The sequence below is a fragment of the Pagrus pagrus genome (assembly GCF_965226575.1).
Source record: "Pagrus pagrus genome assembly, chromosome: 7".
Taxonomy (NCBI): domain Eukaryota; kingdom Metazoa; phylum Chordata; class Actinopteri; order Spariformes; family Sparidae; genus Pagrus; species Pagrus pagrus.
The window spans coordinates 27,348,326-27,366,011 of NC_140191.1; the positions used below are offsets into that span (position 1 = coordinate 27,348,326).

The following is a 17,686-nucleotide window of genomic DNA, read 5'->3' on the forward strand; positions in this document are numbered from 1 at the left end:
TGGGAACCCTTCCCTGGTCACTGGCCAACTGCTTCATTTATTATAGTTGAAAAGAATAAAACCTCTTCATTGTTCCCACTGTGCTTTATTAAAACCAACCCAGATATAAAAAGCTGGAGCAATTCTAAAACAAAACTCTTGCAATCTCAACAGTTTATCATGCTCCAGTACATTTCTCCTGACTTTCGATGCTGAACAACAGCACAGTACCATAATCCATACCACTGAGAGCTTAACTGTGATGGGCAGGATGACAAACAGGGCCTCTGAGCTCCTTCAGCTGTGAGTGAGCGCCATCTAATGGTTGCATTTGGTAGTGATGGTCCAGAAGGGGTAAAATTGACTGGTATGCCCCAGGGGTCCATTAGGTGCTCACTCTATGCTCTGATTATTCCCAGATATTTAATCAATACAAATAACTTTAATTATACAAATTCTCCAAACAAGTCTGATGTAATAAAACAGGAAAACTGAAAACAACAATTCTTGTCTGTCATGTATGATTTATTTAATGGCCCATCAGGCCCACGGCAGGCACACTTTTTTTTTTTTATGTGTCAGCTCAGGACAAACATCACCTGAGCATTATCCACTGACTGTACCTGATCTGATCGTTCCTTCTCTCACAGGTCCAAGTCAAACCCAAACTTCCCCCAGGCGACATGCCGTGTCAGCTCCTTACTGACACCCAGCCGGACTAAAATAGTGCCGGGATCATTCTCGGGTTCTGAGATTGTAGTTTTGTCAGCTGCACTGTCAGCATGTTTTAGGCTGGCTAAAAGAACCAAAATGCGCTACAAAAAGTCCCTTATCACAATATGAGCAACAATATCAGGAAGGCAGGAAGTGATCATTGCAGGAAAGAATGTGTGTGATGTGAACACATGAAATACTGAAGCCTCTTCCTAAACAGAGTCATGGTGAAGTAAACTGGATTATTGTATGAATACAAAACAGCTTCCTTTTTTACGACATCCCATCATCAGTGCTTTAGATTAAAATGAATTTCCACATTAAATACAGGCCACAGTAGCTCAACAGCAAAATATACAGAACACAAGTGGCTCTATTGCAAAATCCTTATAAAATTCAGATGCCATGTTCCACATAGCAGTTCTGTTTGGCAGGAATAATTCCACAATATTGAATATTCAGTGTAATTCAGGGTGTGAGTTTAAACACTGTGCATTGCAATCCTCTAGCATATAGGCCAGAGTGTGGGTGAGCACAAACAGGTTTACACCAAAGGCATTGTTGCATAATATGTCCAAATTAAACAAGGCATTAAGTAGGACATTGAGACGATCTTCAGTAAGGCAGGGGGATACTGTAAAAAACCCACAATAATAAAATCACGATCATGATTTAAGATGGCCAACAGTGCCACTTTCAGCAGGAAGGCACACAGAGAAACTACTGACAAAAACCAAAGTTTTGTTTTGCTTCCAAATAAGCCATAGGTCCGTCAGTACACCAGGTACTTGAGTTCAGAGTAGATGAGTGGCAGCATGACTGTGCAGGCTCGGTAGAGGATGGCTCCGCTCTTGAATAAAGCTCGAGGTTTGGTGCTCCACGACTCGGACTTGAAGTTGAAGTAAATTGCGTACAGCGCCACGGCAAAGAAGTGTCCAATGAGGGTCATGGGTTTGGGTGACAACCTGGTAAAAATCAAGATTGCATTTATTCAACAAAATGTTATGTCTTGTGTTTTTAATGTTGTATTTAAAAGCACAGTATGTAATTTCTGCCTCTAGAAGCCTCTCAGTCGAGAAACAATAACAAAAAACCTAGTTTGATAACGTTGTGAAGTAGCATAGAATCCTGGGAGTTGTTGTCCTCATTGTTAAACGACCATCATTTCTGATGAAAATATGAAATCTGTCTCTGAGTGAGCAATACAAACGATAGTAAACAAAAGAGGGGCTAGCAAGCTAGTTCGCCAACTTCCTTCCTCGCTGTCTGAGCAAGAAAGCAAATAAGTGTATTCCCAAAAAATGTCAAATGTTTTCATTATGCCACATCAGAGACATCCTGTCTATCCTATTTTATTGTGGAAGACATTATTCAATGCTTACACTGAGAGGAGTCCAATGGGCCCAGCAATACACTCTCCACCAAGCTTGAAGTACTGGAAGCAGGCTCTTCTCAGCTCATGAAGAGAATCTGGTTAACACAGAACAGGCACATAGACGTGAATCAAAAAGACGATCAAGTCTTGTTTGAAATGATTACAGATTTGGACTTTTAGTGCTTATTCAATGCAAAAATAACAATCATGTCTGATCCCCTGTCATTGTTTTCCATGTGTTATTAGATGCAGAGGCAGGCAGAGGACTCACTGTCAGTGGCTGCAAACAGCTCATACAGGGCCTGGGCCAACACATTCACTACGAAAGAATGTGATGACTTGCGTTCCCAGTGGAATTTTTTCTTTGCCTATTGAGAAGAAGAAAAAAAAGCAGAGTGTAATATTGCACACTGGTCTGCAGTCTCTCACCCACAGCAGAGGGAATAATAGGACGAGGCAGATGTGATGCAGTGGAGGCTCCAAATATAGCTTCTATAATCAATGAACCTTGCCGCTGGCGCTTACACAGGCCTTGTTTTTTTTCTGATTTCATACATTTTTAATAACAGTGAAGACAAGAAAAAGGTTCATGAATTGTTGGCATGAGAATGGGCAGGTCTAGTTCTTGCGTTCACCTGCAGCATGGCCTCGTCGTCGTACAGATCGGGGATGTTCTTGAGCAGATGCCTCCAGATGCGAACGTCGTTGAGAGCAACACTCATCCCTCCTCCCGTCAGAGGATGCCTCATGTTGTAAGCGTCGCCCAGGAGAAGCACGCCTGCAAAACGGCAGACTGCTGTTTGTCTCACATCCAAAATACATGACCAGTTGTTGTCATTATTATTTTTTTTTCCTCAGCATTTTGTAATCCTCCAATTAGTGTCAAACACAGCGAACAGGATGGCGCGTGGAAGACGACTTGTACTGTTTCTCTGTGATTTTATTTCTGATGTTTCGACAGTTGAAACCTTACGGGAGCGTTTAAGTTTGTCACCGCTCGTTACACCAACAGAGCTGACTGGAGTTACAGCTCCAATCCAACACCCACATACACATATGGAGACAAACTGTCTCACTTAAAGGAACAGTTTGACATTTTAGGGACATTATTCCAAGAGTTAAATGAGAAGATTGAAACCACTCATGTCTGTGTGCTACATATGAGGCTAACAGGAATGTATTATTTAAACCTGGATATGTTGGCACCGCTTAGCCTTGCTTCCAAATCCAACAAACAGCAAAGTGTAAAAACAAAGACTTAAGAGAGTAGTTTTGTAGGATTCAAAAAATACATTTGGACAGAGCCAGGAAAGTTTTTTCCATTTTTTATGCTAAGCTAAGTTAATAGGCTGTGGCTGGGGCTTCATATTTACCATACAGACATGAGAATTATATTGATCTTCTCATCTCACTCTCAGCAACAAAGCAAATGGGCACATCTCCCAAAATGACTACTCTGTATAGTGTAAGTATTGTCCTATCAGGAAAACAAAAAACTCTTGGGAAGAGCATGCATTTGTATCAATTTTTGAATTTAACTTCAAATGCAGACTGACTTTAGGAAAGCTCTTTAATTTGATTCATCTTACAGTAATGACCAAAGTGATGCACTACATAGTTTCCAGGACATGCACTGTACACAAGCTGAAATCAGATCAATAGATTCCCTCTGGCTATCTCTAACAACACGGCAGTCAATAACACTTCAGTACCTGGCTTGTTGACAGGGGAGGGAGGGAGGAAGCTGGCAGGCATGGACCTGAGTCGATCGTTCTGCAGCGCCACCATGAAAGACTCCTTTAAATGCTCTGAAGGAAAGAGAGAAAGAGAGAGCGCAGGCGGTCCATCACTCAGCTACCTCTGTGGATACAAACCCAAAGGTGCACACTGGGCACATGCACAAGAAAAAGCCCTTTCTTTTGGTGTCTGAATGTACATTTATCAATGTATCAGTGTGACTGACTCCGCCGTTTCAGCTGGACCTCTGTCAAGGTTACCCGAGCTGGAGCTTTGATACTGGGGCTTTGATATTTCAGCTGAATAGCACAGCGCACCATGAATGTCAAATCCTTCAACTGTAGCTTCCTCGGCCATACACACAACAGCACAGGAAGCAGTCCTGATATATTCCTGCCCACCAAGAAGTCTGGCATCGCTGCTTCATGAAACATTCTGGATGGCTTTCATAAGAACCTGATTACAAACTTTGATCATTTATCACGCTGCAGGGATTCTTCCTCAGGCCGAAGGTCTTTTCACATTGGTGATAATTAGAGGAATAAAACCTCAGAGACATTTTCAAAATGAAGTTCTCATCTGCCTTTTACCTGGCAGCTGTGGGCAGATCTTCTCAGCCATGTACTCTGAGAGGTTGCGAGGCATCTCCCCCCTGATGTCCACGAGTACTCTGGTGTGTGAGGAGGAGATCTGGTAGATTAGAACCGGGCTCGGGTTGGCAAGCACCAGCTCGGCGTGGTTGGCTTTAAACTGAGGACAGTCCTGGAGAGAAGCACAGTGATGACTCAGTTATGAAGATAATAATAACTTAAATCCTGAGCCAATGTTGTCATGAGTCCAGCTGAGTTTACAGAGTCATTAACAGATACGCATTACATTGGAAATGGAGTGGGCCCTTCAAGTTAACATAAAATTCATATGTACAAAATGATCACAGATTTGAATCTAGGCTGCAATTAAAGGTTATTTCCATTATCGACTTACCTGCTGATTAGTTTTTAAATTAACTAATAATGAATATGCACTCAGTGGCCACTTTATTAGGTACATCTGTAGAATCTAACAGCGTATATGTTGTTTGATATGCACCAACATGAAAACGTTTTTTCTACAGAGCATAATGCAGAAAAATATGCTTGGAGCAAATTATAATTATTAAATTCCCAGGGAAGTTTACTATTTATTTAACCACCTTATTAATAAACATAAACTGAAAAACTTCCTCATATCTCATAAAAGTAGAATTCATGGCGAGGCTGTTGTGTTGAATTGCATTAGGTTGTAAAGGTGTACCTAATAAAATGGACAGTGAGTTTAAAATGTGGAACGTTTCACATTTGAAAAGCTAAAATCAGACGATGTTTCTGAACGACTCAATGCTCCAGCCTTAGAACGATCTGATGTAACTTCAGTGTACTCAGTGCAGTGTAATAACAGCACTGACACTGTGCGGCATTCACCTTCATGAGGCATCCAACAAAGTGAGAGGAGGTGCGAGCTTTCCCAGAGACCAGACTCTTTCTGAATTTGGAGAAACAGCCATCGGCCACAACGGTCAGCGGTGCATGGACTTCCTGCAGGACACACAGCACACACTCTCAGGACTAAATACATTTTTCTTTCCGTGAGGTGAGGCGGCTGGAAAGTGGAGTATAAAGTTGCAGAGTTTCCTCTTCTCACCTTGACGTCTCCGGTTTCTTTATCTTTGTACTGGACTCCGGTTACACAGCCTCCCTCCTCCTGTAAACTGGTCACCGAGCCTTCTATGATTGTGACACTGGGGGGCGCAATTACACAGTTAGCCACAACACCGTCACATGCCAGTAAAGAATAGGTAACATGAAAAGAACTAACTATTTAACAGGCCAAAATGATAAATTTAGATTTTTAAAGCTTGGGTTATTAACAGTTTCTCAGTAAACCATCATTTCCTTGTGTTAAAAGACAGTATTACATTTAACTAACCACTGATAACTGTATAAATAGTCCTTTACATGAAAATACATCTGAAATATACACTGTTAAGAGACCTGAGAAGTAAAATCTGAGGCTTATAGACTTCAGACTTTACATCTCATTAGGACTTTGAGTCGTATTGTTTGGACACATACGAAGGGAAACCACCTCAACGCGTGCACTGCTTTGAGACCAAAAGTGCACATTGGCAAACCTAATACCAGTTTCACCGTCACGTAGAACATGAAAGCTCATTCTTGACCTCAGAAACATCATTTGACTCAGTCTTAACTCACAGTCTACTGCTCGTTTTTTAAAGATGCAGTTGAAAAAGTCCACTAAAAGGATCTTGAGCTAAGATTTTTCATGTGGTTTGGTTTCGCAGGACCGAATATGCCAAGCACGAACATGTGAATACGAGATATGAGGCAGCCACCAGATTTTAAATGACACTCCTGCACATTTTAACTCAAACACAGTCCAAGTGGCCAGATGGTCAGCTGGCACATGGACTCTATTTTCATGACTCTGCTCACTTTGGCTCGGCCAGCGCGGCTCTCCTCAGGCCCATGATGAATCGACCGTGATGGAAAGCGCGTCCGCACTGGATGTTCTCCTCCGCCTGGGGGTAGGGGATCTCCACCTCTGTGCTGCTCTCCATGTCATGGATCACATAACCGTTGACCAGATGGGCGTCCAGACCCTCCACTGCACCTGAGGGCAGACACATGCAACAGGTTGTTGTTTCACTGCACACATTCATTATTCACTCAGTCTGCTGCTGCTTACATGGGCTGTATGTGGGATTGAATGCGTAACGGCAAAATGAAACTTGGGGAAAAAGCTGCTGTTGGAACTGGAAGAATTGGTTTAAAATGATGGAAGAGTGCAATATGCTGCAGTACTGTTAACTCGCAACGTTGTGATCCACTAGAATTTAATGTTAATGTGATTGTCATGACTGGCACACCAATGGGTTAGTGCGGTGAGAAGGGTTCATTTAAACTTCTATCTTCTGGCATTATTTTTAATGTAGTTCGATAATAATGATAGTTTATTATATTTTATAATTTTTTAAATCATAGTACAATATGATATAGTCACTGTAACGTCATTTCTGACTGCCTCAGACTACATTTAGGAGATATTTAGTGAATTCTTCGTAAGGACTGATTGCTTTCACTGGCTAAACTAAAATCATTTGAGGCAGACTGAATAGCGTCAAATAGATCGATTTATTATACGGACGATTTATCAACAAAATCAGCTGGGTTTTCTTGACTGAAGTTCCAGAAAACATTTATTTTGGATGTGAGTTTTGAAGAAGTACTAATGAAAATGTCATTGATTGTATAAAATATCAGGAACACTCATCCTAGATTGAATTTCCTTATCAAAACTATACTGACACGAAGAAGGTGGAATTTACATAAGGATTCATTTTAAACTTGGTTTTATTTAAAACTTGGTTTTAAATCTGTCAAAACATTCCATATTTAGGACTGAATGAGCTGAAACCAGAGTTAAAGTGAAAAAAACCCACAATTTAACACTCAAAGCTCATCTGATCTGCTCTGTTAATTCTGTATGGGTCAGATCTTGATTGACAGCAACTGCAACATAAGCAAACAGCCAAACAGCTGTCACCAGATTCTGATTTAAATGTTGCTGATTCTGATTGGTGCACAGAAATAAGCAACGTCACCTGAACCTGCCCACTTCGAACCAGAGTGAGGAGCACAAGCAAAACAAAAAATACAGAAACCTCTTGTGGTTTTGTGTAGCGTGAGTGTGTTTTTCTTAGGAAGCTCGTCAGTTTTCAGGGGAACTAAAAACAATTATGCAAAAGGTCTCACTATGAGGCAGAGGCCCCTGATAATGTGTCCACTCAGAGTATATATCAGCCGGTGACTAACAGCCTCTGTCACTGACCTTCCAGTCCCAGCTCTCTGAGTGCTCTGTATCCTCCAGGCTGCAGCAGCTCCCCCACGATCCTGTCAGGCTCCTTCAGGTCCCTCTCCACCACCGTCACCCTCTTCCCGTCCCGGGCTAGGACGGCCGCCATAGCTGAGCCCAGGACCCCGGCCCCAACTATCACCACATCTGGCTCTGGTGCCACTGAGGGGCCGCTGGCTGAGGCGCTCTGTGAGTCAGAGGACGTTATGTCCACTCTTTTCCTTGTTCTCCGGCTCTGGAAACAACAGAGAGTCTCCTTACACACAGAGTCCAAAGTGAGCTGCACTGTAAGGCAAACACTGGAAAATATACATTAACCAGGTACGTCCTCTGATGTAAGCTGCTGTCCTTACAGCTGCAATGTACAAGTACATTTACTCAAATACTTTACTTCAGTACTAATTCAGAGGGAAATACTGTACTGAACCTCAGTAGATTTATCTGACACCTTTAGTTACTAGTTACTTTACAAGTAAGACCTTTACACACAAACATAAAAAGAGTTTATACATGTATTTTGTTATAGTACTACCACAGTGTACACAGTTACAGCTCGCTGATTAGTGGATGAATCAACTAGTCAGAAAACTGAATTAATTGGCAACTATTTTTATAACATTTAATTTTTTTTCATGTAAAAACATTTCAAGGTTCCAGCTTGACACATATGAAGATCTGCTGCTTTTCTTTTTAATTATTTGATCATTTAATCTATTTTTAATAATTTGTTTGTTGAACAAAGTCTGAAGTTCAACTTTGGACTCCGGTGATAGTGAGTCCATAAGAGCTTTTACAAACCAAATGATCAATCGATGAATTAATCAATTACAATAATCAGCACATTAATCTATAATGAAAATAGTCATTATATAAAATGTATCTAAATGAGCTCTATGTCAGCCAACTACAAAAGACATATCATTACATCAATAATGATGTAATGATATTATTTAGTCACAGGGGACATTTTACTTTATTAAATACTTTTAAATGCAATACTATGAGTACATTTTCCTGATTATATTTACTTACTTTTACTCGGGTAACATTTTCAGTACTGGAATTCTACTTGTACCATCACTTGTATTTAATTCAGAAATGCTTAAATAAAAGTTGAGAATAAGAAACTCTGGGTTTTTCAAAAGAAAATAGAAATACAACATAATAAACTGCCTCAATCAAATGGAAAAACAAGTAATTTTCATGCACTATCTCTTTGTCTTCCCTTGTCCACACAGATAAAGCCATCATGTCTCCATGTGAACTGTCTTACCTTTTTACTGTTGTTCTCCGCTTTCTCGCTGCTCTCTGTTGAGGACTGGGGGATAAAGTTGTTGATGATGGGTAAAGAAGACAAGAGGCTCAGAGGGAACTGGATCACCTGAGAGACTCTGAGCTTCTGCTCATGAAAGTACCTGGTGTATGAGAGCAGCAGCCCGGCTGTAAGTAATAAGGCTGCGGCCATCACTAGCTCTTTAGGAGCCAAAGTCAACACTGTGTTGGACTTTTTATACAGGTATGTGAAGCTCGCTATTCCCAGGAAAGTCCACATCTTTTTGAATTAAAAAAAGACAAAGAAAAAAAAGAAAATCAATTAAATAGTGAAAGCACTGGTGAGAAACGGGGTTGTGGGCTGACAAAAAAAAAAATTAGCAAAAAAACAAATGAATAATAATTCCCCCTCTTTAGATATTGTTTCTCATGTGCTCCACAAACAAGTCTGCCAGCCCATAACAAAGTGTTACCTTATTATCTCATGATAACTTATCCAGACAGTCGGAGCGATGCTGCGGAATATTTTATGATAATGAGAAACACGGACCACTTCTGATTCGCTGGTTTCACATCCCGCCTCCTCTACAGCTCGACCTTCCAATCAGGAGGGACGCGAAGGTGAGCAGAGCTCACGCTATCCGCCGATTGGACAGCCGCGCCTACACTGGGCCTCCCTGCGGCTGCTGATTGGACGGTCGGCTGGCAGGACGGTAGTATGATGTGATGTCAGGGGAAAGGTGCGTGTTTCGTTTCTCTTACAGACCAGCGGCTGAATGAGAGGGCGACCTGCTGCAGAGATGTGTTCATGTATGACAGGAGACATCACTCTGTGCTCTAAACCCGGGCCATCCTTGAGTTTGCCTAGCTGCTCTCGTGCGCCATCTCGAGATGACAAGCTGTTACCATGGCAACCAAAGTTGTGCCTGCTTTATAAGTCTCACTATTTATACAAAATGCATCACAAATTAATAAACACACACTTTCGCGTACTATATTGTGTGAGAGTAAACCTATACATCTTCAGTGTGTGTAACAGAAGGTCAAAGGGACACATCTATCCATTTCTACACTCTACAGGGTCATGCATCTGGAGCACACAGTAGAGACATTCACGGTACCCAGAAAAGGTGCAGAGTGAGACCTCTTTCCAGCGTCTGTTGGTAGAATACAGCTTTAGTTTGGCTCTGTCATAACATCTCTGGATATACAGGGAGTTTACCTGAAGTATACAAGATCATGTATCATGGCAAAAATACAAACTGAATGCTGCGATATCAGGCTGTGGGAGAAGCTGTGGTGAAAAAAATGCAACTAATTCACTTAGTTTCTTTTTCAGCCCAGAACTGAAAACCCAACTTGCAATCAGTTATATAAGAACACATTTAAAACAAGCAGTTAAAATAAAATTTATTATTATTATTATTATTATTATTATTATTATTATAGGTATAACACCACTTGAACTTACTCCAGAAATGGATAAATATACACACAGGGTCCTCAGGATTGCAGCTGTACAACATATAACTGGAATTATGTCAGAACTAGAGCCCGGCTGATATATCAGTTAGCCGACATTGGCTTGCCACAGATATATTGGTATCGGTGGATATGTTGTCCGATGTGCATCGATATGAAAACTTATCTTCAGACATAACAATGCAGAAAAAGATGTTTGGGATGATTAATGATTATTAAATTGCCACTAAGGCTTACTGTTTCAGTGCACTGATGTCATTTTGACTATAAAGTTTACTGTTAAACTGCAAAGTATCCTGCCTCTGTTACATATCTGAGTCAAGAGTGTTTGATAACAAAATTCACTCCCTAATATCGGTGTCAGCCCCCAAAAATACCATATAAAGGGGTATATCATTAGACATGGGTAGATTTGTTTATGGTGATAGCTTATTTTCAAAGATATATAATTATGTATGTGGCAGTTTAACTTTTTTATATGGTTTTCCTTTATTTTGTTTTCTGTCACAGCAATACATATATTTATATATCAACATTGTAAGATTTCACAAACTATGCAATTTAATAAGATAAACGTGATGACTTTGTCAGGAAAATGTGTTTTATTACACAGTGAACTGTAGTCTTCAGCCAACATGAATAATGCCTCTCTGTGTTATATCAAATGGCAGATGATATGTCAACAGCACCACAAATACATACAGATACACACATTTGCACAAGTCTATATTCAATTAGTCTTTCACTTGGTCTGTCACAGATACAACAACATGTCAGGTCTCTACCTACACTGTTCAACATCAGGTTTTGTACTTGTTATTAGCGAAACGACCGTAACTGTTAATCCCAGTGGGATTTCTGACGTGCTCTACCTTTCTAACTCTGTGTTTGATGTGCTCGCTCATGTTTCAACACCAGTACTGACGCAGAACAGCTTCTACTTAGGGTCAACAGTTTATCATATGCAAACCAGATCGTAATGTTTTTATATGTAATGATTAAAGATGGATTCATACTTTTCTTGCTTCCCTGATGTTACGTTCGGCTCCCCATTCTGCTTGATGAAGGCCTGAGGAAACAAAAAACAGAATATTTTATATATATCTATATTTTATAGACCATCATCTCTTACTGGAGATTTCTATTCACTTTATTGTTCTGGCAGTGAACGCAATGATAACCTATTTGACAGACTAACACAGGAAAATAAGACCATTGTGATGGGCCCGAAAAGGCAGTTTTCACAAAAACTGCTGGTTATAGTTTTGAAAAGATGTAAGAAATGGCCACATGTTGAATTCATAGTCAAAACAAATAGGGGACTTCACATCAATAAACTGACCGCTAACTGCTGCTACCTGTAGCTGCCATTAGCCAGTTAGCTCAGTTAGTCCTGGAGCTAGCGGTCCAGACTGGATGCTCTGAGCACCTGGAAAGTGTTGGTGTTTATAACGCTAGCACAGGAGCATTGGAACAGGACTAGCTGGTTAGCATGCTAACTTCAGCAGATATCTCTGCACCACAATACATAGATGTCATAATGTCAAGATGTCACACTGTTGTTCATTTTATGTTTTGTTTTTCAACAAAAATCTTACACATTGCACCTTTAAATGTGGAGCTCAATACACGTGGCGGACTGTAAACTAGTAAACTTCCATGCAGCAGCAACAAGTCTTCCTCACCCATCTTAATTACATCTGACTGATACTGTAATTAAACCTGAACAAATTACAAAGGAAGAGATATACAGAGCAGCAGATAAACATGTTAAGCTATAAGACGACAGAGACGGTTACCTCCATTTCCTCTAAGGTGGCAGAACCGTCCTCCACTTTCTGTCCGATGCCGTGACTGAAGCTTGAGTATCGCTCCTATTTAAAATCACACACAACCAGTCAGAGACCAAACATAATGTAGCATGTTGTATAACAACACTGTACCTGAAAATTAAAGTCTATCTGCACACATACCTTCACCATGCCGGCGATGAGCCCGTCCTCAATAATGCGGACAGCGTTCCGGAGTCCTCTTGCGAAGGCGTCCATGGCTCCGATGTGAGCGATGAACAGGTCGTCCAGGTCTGTGGACTCTCTGCGCACCTTAGCGTCAAAGTTCAGGCCTCCTGGCTGCAGGCCACCTTGTTCAATGATGGTCTGCAGGAGATTAAACACAGAAGAATAACTGTGTTCCTGTATCACTGTGCTCATCTGAACTGGTCCTGTACAGCTGATGAAGTACTGACTGCGAAAGTGAGCCAAAGCATTTATTTTAAAATTCCCCTTATAACATTTTGTGTAAGGCTGAATATCAAAGCTGCACTAATGGATATTTTAATATTAAAAAAGGATCAAGTGACTGTGTAACATGAGAGGGGTCCCTCCTTGTGATGAACACACTCAGGATGATCACAGATTCTGCAGTTTAGGTATTTCTGTTTTTTTATTTTCAGGTTTTCCAGCCAGCGACCTCCTCATTAACCTTGTTTACTGCTGCAGAACGTTGCTGATTTCAGCAAGAATGTTCCCATAAACCAACTGTAAACTACCTGTCAGGCACTCAACAGAAGCAAGACAAAGTTAGAAGCTCTTGCAGGTGAACACTGCGAGGAATCTAGCCCTGAAAAAGTCACTTTTTTTGCAGTAGGTGGAGACCAGAACAGAGCTTGAAGGAGACTAATTACTTACATTTGCCATGTGACCAGACACATGCCTCAAAATGAATGCTAATATTGCTCTTTGCCTGCTGGATGCGTAAACATGCAAGTGTTTGCTAACAGGCCTCGCCGAATCAACTTTGTACAGTGATAATAATGTTGTGTTTAGAGCTTGTTCCGCTGCCCCAAGTGGCCAAAAAAGTCAATTAATACTGCTTTAAAGAGATGATCAGTCTTATCAACATTTGCTATATGTAAAATATTTAGTGTATTAGTAGTGTTAGCTGGAGCTAATTGTTTCCCATACAACAGTGTTCAGACAATTTCACCCTCACAAACATTGCTGCCAACAGATGGCTGTTACAAACTAGTGCACTCAGTAGAGCGCAAATTTCTGCCAGGCTTACAGTGAAGAGCACAGCAAAGAGACAAAAATGGGGACTTATTGTATTATTATTACATATTGGGTATGGGATACATCTGCAGATGCTCTGGTTCAAGATGGGACCAAACTCTTCTACAAATGTGAGTCTTTGAGCCACGAGAAAGGCCAAAATGTGGCCTGCACACAGACCAGTTATTAATAACGTATATTCTAAGATTGGGACATTGGGAAATATGAGGCTGATGGGTCCAGTAGCATGAGAGATTAATTGATACACACACTGACACACACGCCAGGTGTCTGGAGGGGACACTTAAAGAAATGAGCTCACCTTCATGACCAAGGTGGTGTTCCTGATGTCCATGGGGAACTGGTCTGTGTCCCAGCCCAGGTCAGGAGAGCCAGTGTTTGAGTCAACTGAACCCAGCATGCCAAGCCTGTCCACCAGCAAGCAGGTACGATACAGAATCAAAACAATGTCACAGTGTTGAAGTTGGCTGAGCGTGTTGCAACAGTGTTCACTTAGACATGAAGTTAAATGTCTGGGAACAGGTAAGATGTCTCACGCTGAGGCCATGACAATATCATGTTCATATGAGTGTCCTGCCAGCGTGGTGTGGTTGGGCTCGATGTTCAACTTAAAGTGACTCTCCAGACCATAATGCTTAAGGAATCCTATAACACTCATGGCATCTATTGAATAAACAGAGACATGTGACATGCATAATGAAGACGGGCACATTAAACAGCGTATTCATTTGTTCACATCTGAGTAACCTCACCGTAGTCATACTGGTGTTTGCACGGCTCCTTCGGCTTGGGTTCAATAAGAAACTGACACTTCAGCCCGATCTTCTCTTTGTACTCTGGTGACAAATACACAGACACATGAAACTGACACTTCCTGACCAACGCTGAGATCAATCACATGATATCAATGTGCACACTTACTGACAGCCATTTTGAAGAAGTTGGCCATGTGCTTCAGTTCAGCAGCGACGTCAGTGTTATGAACAGAGAGGAAACCTTCCCTTCCTCCCCAAAACACTGAGGAGACAATGACAAGAGGAGGAGGTGTTACTGCACTGAAGGAGCGTTTGGATATTTTAGACACAGCGACACCTCCAAGTCATACCAAAGTTTTCTGCACCCAGCTTCTTGGCGATATCCAGCCCCTTCTTCACCTGAGCACCAGCATAGGCCAGAACGTGACAGTCAGGGTTGGTGGCTGCACCGTTCATGTACCTGTCACAGCAGTAACAGGAATATATCATGATTAAGAACACAGTCCCAACCATGGAATTCTGTGTTGGTATTCCTATCGAGGCCTCACAATAAGATTAAAGCCTAAATGAGGGAGGACTGAAATACTGACCTTGGGTGGGCAAAGAGATTGCAGGTGACCCACAGCACCTTGATTCCGGTCTGACTCTGCAGCTGGAGAGCCAGGTCTGTTATTTCATCCAGATTCCTGTTGGACTCCTCCAGGGTGGAGCCCTCAGGAGCCATGTCCCTGTAGAAAACAGAGGACAGACAGGGTTCAGAGGACTAGAACACACATGAAACATCAAAAACCATAGATTTGAATTATTTTTCATACCTTTTAATGCCATTAAGTGTATTTATCATGGCAAATTTGAAAGAAAATCAAGGTTTTATGGATTTTTGCCCACTGGATTATCTAGTACCAGCAGGATATGCTCAGTGGTGTTTTCCACTGAGCATATCCTGCTGGTACTAGATAATCCAGTGGTGGACTCAGGATGTTTGAGGGGCATACACGAAAAAAATAAAGAGGGCACCAGTGCAGAAAGTTGTGATACAATTATGTGAGAGCCAGTGAGATAATCTACTACTTAATTTAAACCATTACCAGTTAAAATGTATTTAAAAAAAGGTTGGTTACCTGTCATGGAATGTGTAATATTTCACCTGTGAAAACAAAGGAAGGGTCACAGAGGAAGCACAAAGGGAAGAGAAATTATAACACTTATAAAGGTATTTATCACTAATCAACTCAGTGACTGTCACTATAAAATGGAGGTGGTTTCCCTCACGCCAAGCTTGGTGAAAAACTCAAAAGCAGCCCGGAGTCGCTTCTTGGCTGATTCCATCGGAGTTCCTTCATTCCAGGCCCGGTGGAGGGTTGGAAAGCCAAAAGGATCAGCACCTAAGAAACACAAAGCAAGTTAATAATATACTGTAGACACGATGCTGAATTCAATAACAAATCATTATATTTATTAAAAATAAGATGATTAAAAGAGCATATATTCAGGAGCCTGCTGTGTATTCACAGGGTTAAACCTGAACCTCTGTACTGGTCTAGTTGTTATAGTACCAGTTCCACAGAAGGTGTGCCAGTAGCAGACTGAGAACCTCAGCCAGTCCTCCATCTTCCTCCCCATCAGCACCTGCACACAGGAACACAAGTCACACATAACGCTATTCAATTTGCTCTGCATGTAAACTAATGCACATCATATGAACTGTGTGCGCCTCGCCTACCTCCTCTGCATGGTAGTGTTTGAAGCACATGACTTCTCCTGGCCCAGCACTGGGTACATATGGGATCTTGGGAATGCCTGTGCAGCAGAGATGTTATAAAGTATTCGATTACATACTGTCCAAACGTCTCTACTGTACCATGACTGTCTAATCTTCTCATAGTTTGCAGGCCTATGTGTCAAAAGCCAGAAGTAGTACCAGTGTCATCCACTGCACAAACAGTTCGGTTTGGTCAAGGATCGGATTCATTCGGATTGCACTTTTGCAGATCTCCCACACGGCCTTCAACACTTTATGTCCACAACACACACGCATATACACAACAGAGCCTGTAAACGGTGGCTCTGAGCAGTAAAGAAAACGCTTTACCCGTGAAGAACTCCTCCTGCGCTGCCATGTTTAGATCACAACTTGTTCGGCTCCTGCAAGTGGGCTGCAACTCTGCCCCCGTCCGTGCCCCAGAACAAAGACTGCAGTACCTGTTCACACCACAAGGTGTCACTACATCCCTTTAAACAAACCTGTTCAGGCTCCATCAGCCAGCTCAGCTGAGTAAGTTGCTGCAGTTGTTTATTATTAGTTTGCATTTTAGTAGTAATTTACAGGAATTAAATTATTAATCTATCATTGATATTAAAAAACACATGTATGTACACGTTCAGGCGCATGTATTTTGAAAATAAGGCAGAAATGGTCGCTTGTGTTACTTTATATTTAACTACTACAGGTTTTTCTTCTCTCTGCCTCTGTGAAACATCAAACATATTTTAGATAATAATTTAATTATATTTTAAATGATCTTGCAAAAATAAACGGTCCTGTCTGACCCTTCAGTCTTCTTGAGGGTGATAACCTTTAATATCCTACAGCGATATTCATACTGTGTATATAAAATGTAATGTGAGGCCGTAGTTTTATCTATACTTTCATAATACTTACAAGGTGTGAAACTATTTGAATATGTTTATAATGTATGTGGAAAACAGATATTTGGTCACGATATATGTAAACATATATAGTCCATTATTTACCATCTATATTCATATGTGGCCATATTTCAGATTTTCAAATGGAATTTTCAGGAATGTTTAATTGTTTTGAATATTTCAACATAATAATAATAAAATTATATTTTCAGTCAGTAAACACTAAACAAAGTAAACACCAGACTTGCATCATTCATATTTAGGAACCAGATGACTTCAGGTCCAACTCAAAATCTAAAAGTCTAAATCAAGGCTGAGATTATGTTGTATGTCACTGAGTTTTGTTAAATTAAAACTTATATTATTTATTCATAGCTGCAATTTTTATTCTCCAGTTGAACCTGTATAGTTCAATACTCTATTTTAAGCTTCCGTTTCACTTGACTATTTTCAAATCCTATTCATGTGCATCTTATTGTAGCATGTTTCTTTTATAACTAGTCTTAACGCCTTTTATGTCTTAAAAGGTGCTTTAAAAATACACTTGAATTAAGAAGGAACAACTGCGTGTAACTGCAACATAGATGAGTTAGTTCAAGGCTGCGTGTCCATAGCAGATATATTTAACTTTCATAAGCAGTTCTCTACATTTCAGGTACTTTGTTTAAGTACTTGTTCTTACCAAGTGAGCAGTGAATCTTTATCCCTCTTTATCCTTGCCGTGAGAACAACAAGCTTTG

General features: G+C 40.8%; 2 protein-coding genes across 2 annotated transcripts; both read right to left on the reverse strand.

The window, feature by feature from the left end:
- Window positions 1-107: 107 nt before the first annotated feature.
- Window positions 108-9,490, reverse strand: sqlea (squalene epoxidase a). The gene is made up of 11 exons (XM_084357129.1): window positions 8,991-9,490; window positions 7,694-7,952; window positions 6,298-6,475; window positions 5,486-5,582; window positions 5,266-5,379; window positions 4,396-4,567; window positions 3,781-3,876; window positions 2,704-2,846; window positions 2,340-2,436; window positions 2,076-2,163; window positions 108-1,658 (listed from the first exon to the last, which is right to left on the reverse strand). The coding sequence occupies exons 1-11, from the start codon at window positions 9,267-9,269 to the stop codon at window positions 1,466-1,468; spliced, it is 1,716 nt and encodes a 571-aa protein (XP_084213255.1). The 5' UTR covers window positions 9,270-9,490; the 3' UTR covers window positions 108-1,465.
- Window positions 9,491-11,050: 1,560 nt separating this feature from the next.
- On the reverse strand, window positions 11,051-16,468 carry LOC311259300 (uncharacterized protein). Its single transcript, XM_084356356.1, has 14 exons — window positions 16,390-16,468; window positions 16,021-16,097; window positions 15,854-15,926; window positions 15,570-15,682; window positions 15,419-15,444; window positions 14,888-15,025; window positions 14,648-14,757; window positions 14,464-14,559; window positions 14,295-14,378; window positions 14,079-14,205; window positions 13,844-13,949; window positions 12,445-12,627; window positions 12,271-12,345; window positions 11,051-11,540 (listed from the first exon to the last, which is right to left on the reverse strand). Exons 1-14 carry the CDS (start codon window positions 16,415-16,417, stop codon window positions 11,457-11,459), a joined length of 1,320 nt encoding a protein of 439 aa, XP_084212482.1. The 5' UTR covers window positions 16,418-16,468; the 3' UTR covers window positions 11,051-11,456.
- Window positions 16,469-17,686: the final 1,218 nt, after the last annotated feature.